This window comes from Aptenodytes forsteri, unplaced genomic scaffold (genome assembly GCF_000699145.1).
Source record: "Aptenodytes forsteri isolate BGI_AS27 unplaced genomic scaffold, ASM69914v1 Scaffold257, whole genome shotgun sequence".
NCBI classification, from domain to species: Eukaryota; Metazoa; Chordata; class Aves; order Sphenisciformes; family Spheniscidae; genus Aptenodytes; species Aptenodytes forsteri.
Genome location: NW_008795194.1, coordinates 4,598,379 through 4,613,092, shown reverse-complemented (window position 1 = coordinate 4,613,092; position 14,714 = coordinate 4,598,379). Strand labels below are relative to the sequence as shown.

At 35.3% G+C, this 14,714-nt stretch overlaps 1 protein-coding gene across 3 annotated transcripts in view; it reads left to right on the top strand.

Moving 5' to 3' along the window:
* The window catches only part of SESTD1 (SEC14 and spectrin domain containing 1), a 64,696-nt gene that overhangs the window by 27,886 nt on the left and 22,096 nt on the right, over positions 1-14,714 (top strand). For 2 of the 3 annotated variants that reach the window (XM_009278620.2, XM_009278619.2), the window contains 4 exons: positions 7,306-7,419; positions 9,683-9,780; positions 10,175-10,230; positions 12,767-12,978. In XM_009278620.2, coding sequence (XP_009276895.1) covers positions 7,306-7,419; positions 9,683-9,780; positions 10,175-10,230; positions 12,767-12,978 — 480 coding nt within the window. The remainder of the gene's footprint in view (positions 1-7,305; positions 7,420-9,682; positions 9,781-10,174; positions 10,231-12,766; positions 12,979-14,714) is intronic. The other variant, XM_009278621.1, reaches the window with a different exon arrangement.

The window sequence follows — 14,714 nt, the reverse complement described above, 5'->3', positions numbered from 1 at the left end:
GCCTACAGACTGGTGCGGGTTTTTTTGCATATGCCATTCATTTAAGGGAATGGGAGGAAAAATAATCTCTGCGTCTGGTTTAGATATTAGATTAGTCCTTTGAAAATCAGTTTGTGTTGAAAGCAGAGAGGAGGAAAGTGTGCTTGCTGTTCTTATCCTTGTGGAAATCATGGAGCAAAGTTTAAAAGTTCAGTTAGGATTGTGAGATAAGAAATGAAGGGCTAGGTGGTTTTTAAAAAAGAAAGAGGAAGGAAAAAACGGTGGTAAACTGCTGGGAACTGGTTGGAAAAATCAGACCTTAGAGTATATAGCAAAAGGATCCTGATAGTCCTGAAGTTCAAAGTCTGAGTAGTTCTAAATGCTTCACGCTTGCACTGTAGCAGATAACAACTCTAAGTCTCTAGTAATATGTCAGAAATTTCTTATGATCATATATCAGCAGAATCTACTGTGCAAAATCTCAAGTCTGTAATGTCAAGTCATCAATATACAGAGTACAGAAACCTAAAAATCACATTTTTCCATGAAAATTTCCTGCATATCAACCTGTTTGTTCCATATACTTGTGTATCAGAATTGCTCTGAAAGAAATATTGGCTAGCTGACTTCTCTTTTTGCATGTTATGTAGCTGAAAAGTAGCTAGTAAGATCTTGTCGTTTGCTTAAAACTTTAGGAATTCGTTAATAAAAAAACTGGAAAGGCTAAATCCGATGCAATTAGACCACAGTTTTTCATATCAGTCCCCAGTTCAAGTAAAGTAACTCTTCTCTGTCTACCTAAGTCAGTGTTACATACCTAAGTAGATACTTACCTTCTCTAGACTAACAATCTATTCTGAAAGTGATTAAACACCTGTTATGTGGTTATAGCAATCCTTAATGTTCCAAAATACAAAAATCTCCACCCCAAACACTTTTATACGTGCTTTTTTTTGGTGCCATTGGAAACACACTGTGGTCCAGAACTTTCTACTGTGTTACTACAAAAGGTTTTTGTACTGTTCTTGCATTTTCAAATTAATTATTGTTACTACGTGTATCTTTATATCTTAGCTCTCAGTGTTCTACTTGGAAATTAATTGTGGCACAACCATCCCCAATTTATCTTTTAAGAATAATGCCAATAAGCAGAATATTGCTCCACAGAACGAAGAACGAATAACACTTTGTAGGAAATCTTTAATTTTTGTATCAGATCTTCCAGTCCACTGTTTTAATACTGTGGCACCAAAATTTGTAGCTTTCATGGACTTCCCCAAAAATGCATATAGGAGTTCCAATTTTTTATCAAAATGATGCTTATTTAAATACATCTCTCTTTTCATCTGCATGTTTCTTTGTTGCTGCTGTTCTAACACCGGAGGCGATGGGTCCTTTCTTTTAAAAACTGGGCCAAGTCAGGGAATTGTCCCTGTGGAGCTGGAGTACGTAAGCCTGCGTTTACGTCGTGTTCTAAATTCAGTCCTAACGAAGGGTGTGTTGGAAAGTACCAGGTTGTGTGTGCCTGTTAGTCTCTTCTCCAGGATGGCAAAAAGATAGTGCGCTAATTATTATCATGAGCCCTTGAGGGGAAGGTGAATGAGTGGGCAAAACCTTGAGTGCTCGAAAGTGAAGGAGACAGTTACTGGGAGTGGAGTTGACAGTTAATCTAGTGTATATCTAGATTCTGCTAGCTGCTTTTGGGTTTCTAGTATGCCAGATCTCTGCGTGATACTGGCCAGATAAATATTTAACTTGTGTTTCTCGGTGTAATGTTAAAGGAAATGATCATTGTATAGATTAGCGTTCCATGTTAACAAATACCACTCTATCCTACTCAGTGTTTAATCAAATGGTGTTTCAAAAAATGGATTGAAATAATATTTATCATCAAACAATAGGATTCTTCTCCTTGAGAAGAGGAAGTCTTTGCTTTACAATTCCGTGGCAATGAATCACTGTCAGACCAGATATACGGGCAGCTATGTTTTGTCTGTTAAAAATGCCATAGTTATTCTTGGAATATCACCAGGAGAATAGTTGAGGATATATTTAAGTTCTTCTAGCAGCTGAGTTTGCTGGAGAACAAGCACAGCTAACTTCCAAAAAACACAAATGCCAAAGATGAATCTGATTGTGCTTTAGAAAATAATTAGGATTCACACTTAATTTAAAAAAAAAAAAAAAAAGTTACTGTTTTTTATACAAAAGCTGCCTTCAGCATAGTGTGAAAAATGAACATAGGTGTTCTTCGGTTTGGATTTCTGTACAGGCTGAAGTGCAAAGTTATTCTCGCAACATCCTCTGTGTTGTTCATTGAAGCTTTTCCCGTATTTTTCCAAAGCTGTTTGGATATCTAAGCTGCTGGCATAACAAATCGTCAAGAATCAATCCACTGAGAAAACAGCTTTAATATTGAGTCCAAAGGACTTCATCAAAATTCAGTGGTTTATACCTATCAACCAGGCTGTGAGTGGGGAAGATCTGTCTGGGCTTCCCAGTGTTTCTTGGCAGAATTTTTGGGAAACGAACAAAATCCCCTCTACTTACACCTGTTTGAATGAAATTTGTCCAAAACTACCAGTCAGCGACCAGATAAGTATGATCAGCTTTTAGCATGCTTTATTAATGTTCTTTTTAAAAAAAGTATTTTAGGAATAATAGATTCTTATGTTCCAGTAAGTAAATGAAAAAAAGTATTAAATATTTTGATGCTGGTTTATTAAAATTAGTAAATGGGGCAGTGATGTTCTGTTTATATTGAGTAAATACCTTAATATACTCTTAGAGTAGCTACATTTGTAGTCAGTTACATTGCAGTGTAACAAATCGGAACAGATAATTTGAACATTATATATATATTATTGTATGCATAAATGTTCTTGCCATTAGTTGCATTTCTGTCACTTCTACATAACATCAGACAGCTAATACTCTGTATAATATATACATTCTATTATTCTTAGAATCTTTTTCTAAAGATGCATCTAATTTCATACTAGCATCACTTGGTACCCACATGATCATGAGGGTTACTTAAAATAAGTGAGAAACTGTGGCATGTGTTGTTAATGCACTTTCAGCCCAGATAAACTTCTCAGTAGTTGGGCACACCTAGTAAGAATTCTTTACAAAGAATTGTGAACTTGGTCAGACTTTTTGGTTGTTGGATATTAGGTTGCTTGAAGTGTAAAAAAAACAAACCAAGAAAAAACAACCAAACAACCCCCCCCCCCAAAATCAAACAAAAAAAACCAAAACCAAAAACAGACTAACAAATTGTAAGTGGTATAGATATGTGTATGTAAAGAATTATTTTCTCCGTTTTCATATATGATTTTGTCAGGATTGGCTTTTCTCTGTTCTGTGAAATTCAGAGTATTTTTAGGTTTACAGTGTTGTGTAAATGTCAGGTAATAATAAATATTTTTTCTAAGAGATGACACCAATTATTCTTTTAAACTAAATCTGATTTTTAAGACCTTTTTACTCCTGAGATTAAAAATAGGATTTAGTCCCCTTACAGTGCTTCTGTACCTATTTCACAGTATAAAGATTTTGCTCTAATAATAGATGTAAAATATTACCATTCAATTTGTTTAGATAATTTTCTTAATTTATCCCAGATCTCTTAATATATTACTCACTGATACCAAGCTATGAAGATTAATACAGATATTTACTTCTCTCAGAAGATCATATGCTTAGATTTCACTTGTTTAAATTTTGTATTCTCAAAGGACATGTGTCTTGTGTTCTTTTGGAAAGTAACTGCTCCTTTTTAGATTCAGTAGTGTGGCTGTTGTGCTATTACACACTTAAGAAAAAAATGCCTTGTTACTGAAATCTTACACCATCTTGGCTTCCAATAGCTCCTGGGTTTGACTCTGTGACTTTTGTATTAAAGAGCTTTGTCATTTCTTCCCTCAAGAAAGAAAGTTCAGATGGAGGTTTTTAACATTTTGGGGGCTCTTTTACATGTCCTGTTGAATATCCAGAATTCCCCTCTGATCTTGACATCTGCCTCTATCTCGTTGCAGATGGTCAATGAAAATAATTGCAAAAACCCCAGCAAATGACGTAGAGAGAGAGGTCAGCTTTGTACAAACAGTATTCAAAGCTCTTTTATTATGAAAGATTAGTGTTAGTGGCACTGTTGCACGGGTCAAAGTCATGTTACTAGAAAAAATAACATCTCACTCCTGAGAAATAAGGGAATTTTGCAGTTGAAGCACAAGACTTTGCAGTACATGGGGTTTTTCTTGTTTTGTTTAAAAAGGTTGTTTTGATTTTCTTAAAAAATACAGCACTTTTACTTCTCCCAAAGCATTGTTCTCAGTTATTTCTGCAAAGGCTTTCGCAATGTTTTAGCAGGCTTTGTACAAAGCAAGTTTGCTGATTAGAGTAGAGCAATGATGAGAGCTGCTACCGCTCTTCTAGGTTTTAAAAAGAACTGAGTACGGATGATGATGATAGGGACTCTGGTCGGTAGCAAACAGGACATATTTGAAACCTACTGCCGCTGTTGCCTTATTAGCTGTCACTGTTGTCGGAAGTGGGTGGCTCAAGTGGGAAGAGAAACAAAGATTTAAGGATTCAATAATTTATACTTTCTTTCTGTCTTACCATCTGTCCAGATCTATTAATGTCTCCCTTAGGGAATTTAAGCTGTTCACTTTGACATCCAACTGTAGTCTGCTGTCCAAAGGCTTTTACTTTGGATTAAGAAAACTCACCCCCCCCCCGAAAAACAGCCCCCCCCCCCCCCCCCCTCCCCCCCGGAGCCAACTTAATAAGATGACTTTGGGGGAAAAAAAAAAAGGAAGAAAAAAATCAGTCCAGTTGCAAGCAAACAGTGGGATATTTCTATTTTTATAACTGTAAATGGTCTTCATTTGTAACTGTGTCCTATCCAAGAGTATTGAAAGCTGGTCAAGCAATAGAAAGCCATCATTCTCTTCACAGAGGGTGGAGAAAATAAAGATGTTCTCTGTGGTCAGTGGTCTAGTGCAGTTTGGTAATGATAATTTTAGAGGGAAGGATGACAAATAATTCTAAGTATGCTGTTAACAAAGTATTAAACTATTGAGGATTTTGAAGAACCCATGTGACTAAGCTTTGTGAAGCACAACAGACAATATGTTGAAGTGTGAAATTCAAATGCAAAGGTGGAATGCTAATTCATAAAGGAAAATTTTTTTCAGGATGTGGTAATTTGACATTTATTTTCACAAAAGGTCAAAGACAAGTACTGTGATTGGATTTTGAAAAGTTTTAGGAATCTGTGACAGCAAAAGTTTGCATGCTATAGGTGCTCAACTGAAGGTAGAATTTATGTCTTTAAAAGAGAAGTGTCTTGTCTTCTCCCTATGCAAAATAACACCTAGTGTTTTTCAACATTTTTTTTTCCTTTGGCTCTTGGTCTATGTTCTTATGGACTATTAATCTGCAGCAGCTGATTAAAACAGTATTTCAGAAGCTTCAGAGAGGCAAATTGCACTTTTGACACCTAGAAGTATCGAAGTTAGTAACTTAAAGCATATGGAGGGTGTTACATTAGCACTGCCACTTGTCTAGATCTAGAACAAGAGCTAAATTCTGTTCAGGAGCCTCCCTTCTGCCACCATCTTGTCAAAAATTCAAATGTTTGTTTAGTTTTTGAAGTCTTCCGACAGGATTTCTGCAGTTATCCCAGTGAACAGTCAATAAACAGTTTAAGAAACAAACAGTTTTTGAAAAAAAGAAATCTAGAGAATGAATGGGTTTTGGAGCAATGTCTTAAGTTACAACAAGGCTTACTATTGAGGTGAAAGTTTTTCTTTTTCAAAATTTTTCTAATAAGGTGCAAAAGAAATTTATGTTCTTTGACCAAATCTCACTTGTGGGGCTGTTTTTTTGTGGGAGGATTATTTTCTCATATAGCTAATATATTTGTTACAGGCAGGTTTTGCTTTTCAGGAAAAAAAAAAAATTAAAATGTTTCCCTGGTACAAGTTTGTAAAGCATATCCCCTGCCCCCTTTCCTTCCTGAAGGATCTCAGCTAAAAAAAAAACAGAAATAAGTGGTCTCAATGCAGTCCATCCCTTTTCTTCAGGCTATTTGTTTCTTTTAGAACCGGTATTTCAGTGATACGAACCAACTGCCCTATTTACTTTAGTTTCCATACCAAAATGTCCTGATTGAGTACATTAATTTTCTCCTTTTTTATGAACTCATAGAGATGAAAAGAGAATGTAAAAATGACCTAAAATATAAATGTGTGCCTATAGAAGGAAGAACAAAGGCTTTATTTTTCTTGGACCTAGAGTCATCTGGGGTTTGGACTGGTTACTGGCATTACTTAAAGAAACTACAAGCTAATTCCATTTATGGCAGCTACATACCATTAAGAATACAGGAGAATAGCCTATATTTGCTGAATGTTGCTGGAAGATGTTCCTGTACATTAAATATTAGACCATTTGTTTGGAACTACACTGGATTCTTTAGTTGTAAGAATGGAAAAATCACAGAGTAATTCCAGTTGGAAGGGACCTCAGGAGGTCTGTAGTCCAACTTCCTGCTCAAAGCAGGATCATCTGTGAGATTAGATCAGGTTACTCAGGGCTTTATCCATTTGGGCCTTGAAAAACTTCCAAGGATGGAGGCTGCGCAACCTCTGCTTTCAGTTTTTAAAGATGACCAATGGTTGTTGACTTGAATGGCTTTTGATCTCAAAACCTGTCTCAGAAACATAGTATTTTCATTAATGATTTGATATATCAAATTGGTTTAGTGATCTAAACAGGTCTGAACTATCCTGAAGGAGTGGAAGACAAAACCCTTGAGGTAATTTTAAGGAGAAAGCCCGTAAGTCTAGCATGGGTTTTCTGTTTTCCAATGTCTGCAGGAATATGGAGCTGGACTAGAAGTAGAAGGCTCTTTCCAGTTGGCTCTTTCCACATATTCTCGTCCCCTGCAAGGACTATATTCACTAAAAACAGATCGCGTGGTGTATGACTTAAGAAGCATCAGTTACCACCAAGAAAACAGATATCCAAGAAACTTGTTTCTTTTTCCTATTGTAAAGAGACAAGGCGGTACAGATGATGCTCTTACGGGATTATGCATGAGATATACACTGCATATCAAAATTACCTGTCTGTTTTAGTCCCATGTTAATTGCAACCAGCCATTTAAACATTTAGCAGTAAAAGGATCACTTTCTCTGAATCACAGAAAGATCTGCTCAGTACCTCTGGACGCACAACACAACTTCTCAGGCACTTAAGGAAAACTATAAGCATTACTTACAAGTGTACCTAAAATTTCTTTTATTGTTGCAGGTTATTTTAGTATCTGCTAACAAGTTGACTCGATATATAGAACCATGCCAACTAACAGAAGATTTTGGAGGAACTCTCACCTATGATCACATGGATTGGCTGAATAAGAGACTGGTTAGTTTTCTTTTTTTTTTTCCAAATGTCTCATTCTTGAGCCATGAATTTTTATTTGTGTAGGAACTGCTAAGTGTGTAGAAATTGTCATATGTGTAGTAGTGCAGTTCAAATGCATGAATAGTCTTATCATGATAACTAACACTGGATTTGCTCGGGGGATGATAAAGCTAATGTAGGCAATTTGTTGAACCTACACGTTCCTTAATGAAGCTCTCTTGTAGACCCTCATTCTAGAAGAGCCTGAGTGTATGGTATAGTCGCTACAAAGGGAAATTGTCTGGCTGCTGATAGGAGAAATCCAAAACAAGGAGGAAATACTTGGACTCTGCAGATCCTCCGAGGTTTTCTCTTAGGTCTTGGTTCCTGTGGACTGAGAGCCAGGTTTTAAGCTGTCCTACACTAAAACCTCTGCCAGTGCAGTTTCCCCAGTAGATACAGAGATGCAGTAAATGTCTAGGAGCAAATACACCCCTAAATCATTAATAGGCACAAATTGTTTAGGCAACTGTTGGTTGTGCATAGCACTCCAGAATGTTTTTAATCTGTTCTTCATTGATAGTTGTTTTTCAGTTACTTAAATTGAATTTTCAAAACAATATTTAGTCTTCAATGAAACAGCGTGTTCCTTTCCCACGCAATCTATTCTTAAAATGTGCATCTCCTTCTCGGATCTCCAGGTGGGATCCTGGGCAAGGAATATTCCACAGTGTGTCCCAACTGCAACTGCCCAAAGCCTTCAAACATACCCTGCAGCCAATCTCACAGCAGTACTTCCCTCTCAAGAAATTTGAGGGCTTACACCATGTGTACCATGTTTCTTTTTTGCTGAATCTCGGCAAATTGTGTGTACAGACCAAAGGGCTGAGAGCGCATCATCTGCTGTGCAGCTTTTGGTCTTTGCCTGGCCTTTATATGTGCATGGATTAAGGCAAGGCAGCTTGTTTCTTTTCTTCTCTGCCTGAAACTGAGAGCACCTGGACATGGGAGGGAAAGGAAATCTAGTATTTTAAGTGTCCTTCATTTTTGTCTGATATATACAAATCTGGCTTTTACTCACTTATTCCTGCATTCATAAAATTCATAAGGACAGTACTTCCACTCTGGCTGGTACTTCTGCTTTATATTTGGTTCAGACTACAACTGAAAATTTCTTTCTCCTGTCTCTCCTCTCATGCCTAGTTTCACTTGTTTTGTATATTAATGAAGAACCTCCTCTATTGCAACTCCTGAATTCTGAAACTAGACTAGAGGGCAGAAAGGTTGTTTAAGGTACTAGCTGAAAAATAGTTTACAACTGTTTATACATTTTAATTCCATGGATTTTTTTTTCCTTTTGTAACAACTGAATTTAGTTTGTATTTTATAAACCACTCTCATATAAATTGGCTTTTAAGAGCTGTCCACCTCATCCTTTTCCATTTTCCTGAATTTTAAGTAGTCCTAGATAGATTAAGGAAGGTTCATCTGCAGGCTATTAATTAATAATTCATTGACACCAAAAAGACCTGAAAGTTATTGCGCATGTCACTTATGGCACACGATCATGCTCAGTTCTGTTAAAAAAAAAAAAAACAACAAAAAAAACCAAAACAAACAAACAAAAACAAAAAAAAACCCCAACCCTCAGAAGTCAGGTACAGAGGAATCATCTGAATCGTACTCATTGTCTGACTTGTACTCATAACAGGCCTTGTTATCTGAGACCAGAAGCCCCTATATTCAAAGAAACTGATCAGGGTATTTCTTTCTATATAATACATCTTTCTTTTATCTTAGTTATTCATTACAGTATAGCCCATATTAGTAGTGATTAAAAGCTGGAATCTTCACAAAGTTGATTATTTTAATCCATTCAAGTGAGCTGTCAGATGCCTGTGTAACATGCCTTGATTCTCTAGCCTTTTTCTTAAGATTTACTTAAAGGCTTCAGTGAAGATGTAGAATAAATATGTCCATAAGAACTTACAGGTTTTGCAAAAATCTCAAAATTTTTCAGTATTTCAGAATTCAGTCCATCTTTGTTATATTCAGTGTAACATTTACTATCTCTCTAAGGAATCTTAGTGCTCTTAAGCATTCCCTGAACAAAACTTTATATTTTCTACTCTTTCTACCCTACTATCTGAATGTTGGGAAATAATTACACTGTGTAGAGATCGAAGTATACTAACAGAACTAGTGGATAAATTTGCACTGATGCCTTCAATACTGTCACTTACATAATTTTCACTTCTTAAATTAAAATCTGTCTCTTATTTAGGTATTTGAAAAGTTCACGAAAGAATCAACATCCTTACTGGATGAACTTGCTCTAATTAACAATGGAAGTGATAAAGGAACTCAACAAGAAAAAGAGAGGTGTGTAGTTCGCTTTTTGAAACCAATGCTTTTGGATTATAAAATTTCACTGGAAACCCAAACAATATTGAAAATATGATATGTCTTAAATATTTTGAAATGTGTAAAGAAATTCTGAAAGTTTATAATGTAGACTACAAAATTCATCAGTGTGTGTATAGATGGATGCTCATTTGCCTATTGGCTACATGCAGCTGCACTTCTGTTTTGATACAATGATTTGAAAAAGTGAGGACGAGTGAGGAAAGAAACATGCAGTCTCTTAATGGCATCAGGTAGCTCTGGCCTCAGTTGAAGTTTTTAGTGCTACTGTAATACAAATTATTAATAATGTGTTTGTTTAATTATTATTAAGTTTATTATTATTAATAATGTGTTTGTTACTTTATTCAAGATCAATAGATTTGAACTTCCTTCCATCAGTTGATCCTGAGACAGTATTGCAGACAGGTATAGTAAGTTGAAAAATTATAATGTTGGTCAATAAAGTAACATTATTCATTTTTAAGCCCCAAGTGAAAGCACAGAGGGCACAATAATTATCTTAGCCATCATCACAATGTAACAAGCTTATCAATTTATGTCATCTTTGTTGGGTTTAAAAAAAAAAGGTGATGTTAACAAATAAATGGAAGAACTCCAAATGTGTCTTTTTAAAAGTAGTTTTTAATAATCCTGATAACATCTTTACAGTATTACCATAATTAATATGTTTAATTTTGAGAATACATTGTTTCTAGATGATGTCAATATGTTGGCCTTATAGAATGAATTCGTCTCAGTAGCCACCAGCTGGTTACAATACAGATAGCATTTTCTTACGCAATTCTGATAATTTGCATCAGCCTAGTTCTGAGCTGACCATCTGGAAAAGTGAAGCATACAGTGTTCTGATTCTTTGCTGCTTAGACTCTCCCTTGAGCATTCAACAATTTGGGGTTCTTTGATTGAAATGGGTTTTTTAGGGTGAATTTCCTATTGGCAATAAAGTATAATAGCACTGTTGATTTGGACTAGAAATTTGCTTAAAGATTGGTGCCTTTGTAGAATAGGAAGTAATGCATAGAGTTAAGATGGTGATCAGGGTCTGAGTGCTCAGAATCCTTATCTTATAGCCTCCTACAAACTAATGTGTGGATCACATGTAATATTTGCCACAGAGAACTGCTGGCTTTACATGCCCTCTGTGTAAAATTTTAGCTTATTTAGATGTGGGATAATATTGTTTGAGTTAAAAGGTGAAACAATAGTTCCTTGGTGTGGTCTTTAAAGTTTTTAAAATACGAAGTGTCTGTAGACACTGTCACTAGATTTTAGTCTAATTGTGTATCATCCTCTAATGGTAAGATTTTTGTGGAAAAAAACAACACTTCAATTTTGTGTATGTAGATGGTTCCCAAGAACGTTAGTTTATATGCATTCTCTGTTTTCTTAATTGTGGCATAATTAAATTTTTTTTTTGAGCTATGAAGTTTAATAACTTTCATTAAATCATGGGAGTTCCTAAGAGGTAACCTTTCTCTTTGTTAGATTCACCATATTGAAAGGTTGAGAATAAAAAATTAAAATCTCCCCAATTAAACTTTCCTAACTCTTAAGGGTAAATATGAACAAACTGAGGTTTTGGGTAAAAGACTTCTGTCTTCCATAGTTACAAGTACTGTTGCTTTCACAAGCTCTAAATCCACATACATAGTTCTTGGAATTTGATAAGAATCTGTTTTTCAAGGTAAAAACTTTTTTTTAAATGTTAATTCTTTACTGCTGAAACAAAAATTCAAAATTATCCCATTAGAACTACGACTTGTAAAAGCCTTTAAGTCTGTTTGCCCTGCAGCTATCTGTGCCTATCTGTGTAGTATTATAAAAGATGAAATCCAAGATGTTTATTTCCATAGTATGGCAAAATGTATTTGAATTCTTCAGACATGTTAATTTCACAATAATATATACTGAGTAATTTAAAGTTGCTTGCTGCAATCTCCAAAGCCCTTGGCATTTTGTTTGTCTAGATAATACCAGTTGAATTCAGAGTCTATTTTTCTGCATTTTCCTTGAGGTATTACAATTTCTATTCTAGTGGTAATTTTTTTCTTTTAGTGAACTGGCATGTTACCATTTTAAGACCTGCAGAACTGATGATGTGGAAATGGCAGATTTTCACTTTTATACCAGTATTTGTTTAGTGACCAAACACTTTTATTTGCTAACTTGTTCATCGAGCTTTTGGGGAACAAATTGATGATCTGGGTTTACTGGTAGTGTGGTGTTTACGTCCTGAAAACTTTACCACAACTTAACAATAACATTCTTCAAACAGTTTAAGCAGAGGATTAAATAGTCAAAACATACTATTTTTGCATATACGAAAGTCATTACGCTCTAGAGAGTCTGTACCCTGATATGGCGCTTAAGAGCACAAAGAAAAAGGTGAGAAAAGTAAGAAAAAATTATTGATCAAAATACTTAGTATTCAGCTCCACACTTTCTATGAAAGTTTTGTACATGTTATAAAAATCCTGGAAGATAACAGAGAAATTATATACTCAGTTTGTTAGTGCTTCTAGATCATTCATTTAATCTAAGAATATTAATTGTTTGAGAGAAATACTTTGGATGCAACACAGTATTTTGAAGTAAACCAGAATACTTACAGTTGTTTCAGAATCAAGATTGTGCTTTGCAATTGTTTCTTTACATTAATCAATACTATTGTCAATATGAATGTTAAAGTGGCGGTATCCATCACTTTTAAATATCTAAAATATACCACATGATTTCTACCCTATTTTATGACTGATACAACCCCACAAACTGTGGCCAGTGCTCTGCATGAAATGGTATCGTTAAATGTGCCCAATGCATGAAAGATCATTAGCTGCAAAAATGTACCACCAGATGGCCTAAAAGCAGGCATACTTACTAATAATTTTTGTGCTTGTTTTTTGAATCTAAATTAACCATATCATTATATGTATTCTTAAAGGTCATGAGTTACTATCTGAGTTACAACAGCGTCGATTCAATGGTTCAGATGGAGGGGTATCCTGGTCTCCAATGGATGATGAACTACTTGCTCAGCCACAGGTCATGAAGCTACTAGACTCACTCAGAGAGCAATATACCCGCTACCAGGAAGTTTGCAGACAACGTAGCAAGCGCACTCAACTAGAGGAGATTCAGCAGAAGGTAATGCAGGTAAGCTTGGAGTTGTTCTTGAATACTGTGAGGCGGAGGTTTGAGCTCAAGTCTCAGACTGTGTTTCTTGCAAAACTTAGAATCAGAGGTGAGAGCTTCATGCTTCCTTTCACTCCTCAGACTGCAATGTGCTAGCTTCACTTGATGCTTTACATAGTGGCTGCCACAGTGCCTTTCCAAAGGCTGTTCTGATACTTGGAGGTGATTAGAAACGTGCTCTCTTGCCATCACACTGAAGAACCTTCACATTGTCCCTTTGTTGCATACTGTGGCAGTGTACTTCTACATTGTCAGAGGGTCAAATGCCTGATCCGTTAGCAAAGAGAGGAACATTCACAAATGAGACAAATTTTACTATAATTTTGCTTGAGAGCTGGAAACCTTCCCCTGCCCATGTTGTTTTAAGTTCTGTTACTGAAGATAATCCATTATTTATTCCTTTATTTGTCTAATGCTGGGTGTTTTAACTTAAAGCGATTAAACTTTCTGTATTTCAAGGCTACCCTGACCAGAATGAATACAAATCTTCCTAATCAGTCGTGTGTTAAAGGTCATAATGAATTGCTTTGGTCCTTTGGAAACAGGCATGTAATTAGCACTTTCAACATTTTCTCAGCGGAGTCTCAGTAGAGAAAATCAAGGAAATGGAATTAATTTATTCCTCTTGTGTTTATTACTTGAAATTAAACTTATATGTTTTTAAGCTTCTGTATAGTTTGAATATGCATAAAATGGAATGGATATTGCTTTTAACCTTTCAACATTGACATTTCTAATAAATGAGAAGTGCAGATCAAGTGCTTGCGCTTCCCAGCGTTCCAGGTATGGGTAAAGATAAAAGCGAATCAATCTCGTTATTTCTGGCAGTAAAAATATAAATCTACTGACGAAATAACTTTATGTAGTCATTCAGATTCTTATAAAAATATAAAAAAATCAAATGCCATCTTTTGATATTTTGAGCTGGAAATAATAGAAATATATACGAGATGAAAATAGTACTATATAGAACATATTACCACGGCTGTGGGTATAATCAGGTGAGACTTTTTTTTTTTCCTGTGTTAAAGTTACAGTGGTTGAACAAGATGTGCTGATTGAAATGAAATTTACAACATACTTTGGCAAACTGACATTGTTAATGCATTTAAAATAGACTTGTTTACTTGGGCATCAGCCTTATTTTGCAATATTTGTATTAAAATAGTTTTTCGTTTGCTCTGTTTTACGCTATGGATGCTGCATAGTAAGTGAACTGAGTCTCAGTACGCAGGAAAAATGTGTTTCACTGTTTTACCGAGCTAATCAGTTTTATAAAGTGCATTTAAAAGCTCTCTAAATGGCATACAAATGTATGGGAAAAACTTACTAAATCTAGAAATTGATTTAGTTTCCTTTTGGTTTACGGGGAAAAAATTAGGCTAACAGAAAAGTAAGAAGATAATGATGGGCTGGAAGAAACAGATAGAGGCAAAGTGCCATGGAATTTATTTTGCCAAAACAAACAGAAGTTGGAGTAAAACATGCTTGCAGTATTTTCAGTTGGAATGGGTGTGTACATAGAAAGTTTTCCCCTTGTGTTGCTGATTGATTTTTTTTTTTTAATTTTTTTTTTTTTTTAGTGTTTTGATTTCCGGTTAGCTTTCATTACAAGTACATTCCTATTTCATAGAATCATAGAATTGTTTAGGTTGGAAGAGACCTTTAAGATCATCAAGTCCAACCGTTAACCTAGC